The sequence below is a fragment of the Coenobita brevimanus genome, chromosome 72 (assembly GCF_032717465.1).
Source record: "Coenobita brevimanus isolate Jiangsu-jjx chromosome 72, ASM3271746v2, whole genome shotgun sequence".
NCBI lineage: Eukaryota > Metazoa > Arthropoda > Malacostraca > Decapoda > Coenobitidae > Coenobita > Coenobita brevimanus.
This window is the reverse complement of record NC_137025.1, coordinates 3,272,501-3,274,713: the sequence shown is the minus strand read 5'-3', so window position 1 is coordinate 3,274,713 and position 2,213 is coordinate 3,272,501. Positions and strand designations below refer to the sequence as shown.

The 2,213-nt window shown below is 41.6% G+C and overlaps 1 protein-coding gene across 1 annotated transcript in view; it reads right to left on the bottom strand.

Moving 5' to 3' along the window:
* Window positions 1–517: 517 nt before the first annotated feature.
* Window positions 518–2,213, bottom strand: part of LOC145407235 (uncharacterized) — a 23,213-nt gene continuing 21,517 nt past the window's right edge. Inside the window, exons 7-8 of the mRNA XM_080278270.1 lie at window positions 1,289–1,482; window positions 518–528 (exon numbers count right to left, since the gene is read on the bottom strand). Coding sequence (XP_080134396.1) covers window positions 518–528; window positions 1,289–1,482 — 205 coding nt within the window. The remainder of the gene's footprint in view (window positions 529–1,288; window positions 1,483–2,213) is intronic.

Here is a 2,213-nt window from a genome sequence, read left to right as displayed (position 1 = left end):
ACGCCTCCGAGTCACTCTGTCACCCACCATTTGACTCCCCTCCCCCCAACTCACCCCCCCCTCCCTCATATACCTCTCAACTCCATCCCTCCACCTCATCCTCGGTCTACCTCTCCCTCTCCCTCCCTCCACCTCACCTACATACACCCTCTTAGTCAGTCTTTCATTCTCCATTCTCTCCACATGTCCAAACCACCTCAGTGTATTTCTCCTAATCTTTTCAACCACATCCACATCTACCCCACAACGTTCCTTCACTTCTTCATTCGTCAACCTGTCCCTCCACGTCACTCCACATGCTCCTCTCAAGTAACTCATTTCCACTGCTCTCACTCTTGACTTGTTCCCCTCTTGCAAGGTCCATGCCTCGCTTCCATACGTCAGGGTAGGGATCACAATACCATCATGCAGTGACTTCTTAACTTCCATACTCACCTCCCTATTTCTCATCACTGCTTTCAGTGTACCAAGTAGATGCAATGGAATATTAGGGGAAACTTATAATACTGGTTGTACTTTAGATGAACTCTGAAAAATACCAGTAATCACAGCAAATGTTGTGATTATAACTCAGATAATTGGCTGTCAGTCAGTCAGTCGCAGTTTAGTTAATGCCGTTTTTTTTTGTTTCATTACACTGATTATCCACACAGTCTTTTTTACTCCTCCAACACTTTTGCCATGCCTTGTATATTACTTTCTCCATCATTTTCTTTTATTTCATTCCTTTTCAACACTTCCTTCTGGTTCCTTTCTCTTCTTATCTGTGCATTTTATTGGGAGTCTGGTTCATTAACAGGCAGTCCCCAGTACAGGGCCAGGGTTGTGTTCTAAAATATCTCAACTTTTTCCTCACAAATGGTACTGTCACTTCAGTAACTGGCAAGGCAGCTTCAAAGACAGCAACAGAACTCTGATAGGAAATTTTTTATCTACCATACTGTAGATTAAAAAAACACAATAAACATGGAGTATAACAAAGACTTACTGTGTTTTCGACAAGTTCTCATTACAAGCAGCCTTTTTTACTTTATTTTTAACAAATAATGTACAGTTTAGATTACTTATCTACTAAAGTTTCACTGCTACCTATAAATCCAATCTGTCAGATTTCCTCAGTTTACAGTACCAAATGTACGGCAAAGGTTATTGTGCAACACATCCCTGACATATAACAAAGACTGCCTGTACATTCTCAGCTCTCCTGGTCAAGTGAGATCAGACATGGCTCACCACCACAAACACATTAGCACCATCCTGGATTACCTGGGTTTATTCTTGCACCCACTTCTGTCTTTTATGGTTTTGCTCTGACTGCTGGCTTTCTTAGGATATCTGGAGGACTTGTCTTGAGATGCACTGAAGTCCTGAGATATCCTGTCATCTAGGTGCTCGGAGTCCAGGTCACCTTGGGGATCTACTTCGTCTTGTGAATCTGTACTGGTCTCATCCATGTCATGATCCATGTATGCCTCTGTCTCTCTGTAAATGTATCCATCATCAATCTAGAGGCAGGGACATAGGTAAAATAATAGTAATAATAATTATCACCATCATCATCATCTTTCTTTCATCCAAGGCCACAAACAGGAGAAGAAAGTGTATGACAGCTAGTGAACTAACAACAGTCTGTCCAGTGAAATCAGTTACACAGTCATCCACGCATCATTCAGGCTAATCCTCTGGCTTCACATTACAAGCACAGACACCAGCACACATTATGTTGTATATTTTTCTTAAAACATGTCTAACACATATTGAATTCTGCCATTCAGCCAACAAAAAAGTTAAAAAGAGGGTACCAAAACCTTGTCATATGATTCTCCATACATAATTCATTCAGTCAACTATATCCTCTGTCTTTTAACTCCATGACCTCAATTTCTTGCACACTAATTTACCATATCCACCCTCCCTTCTCTTGGCCTACCATACCTTCTTCCTTCAAATTCATGCACATACACCTACCTCACCATCCTATCTACATCCCTTCTCACCATTTGACCATATCATCTGACACACTACAGCTCTTCTGCTCTACCATCAACACACTTCCTCACTCCACATCTTTTTTGAGTATCACACTGCTTCTTACCCAATCGACCCCATAAACTCATACATTCCTCAACAGTTTCACTGCCACTCTTTCACAAGCATCACATACCAATCTCACACCTATACACTGGTGCGAGCACTAATTCGCCTTCACACAA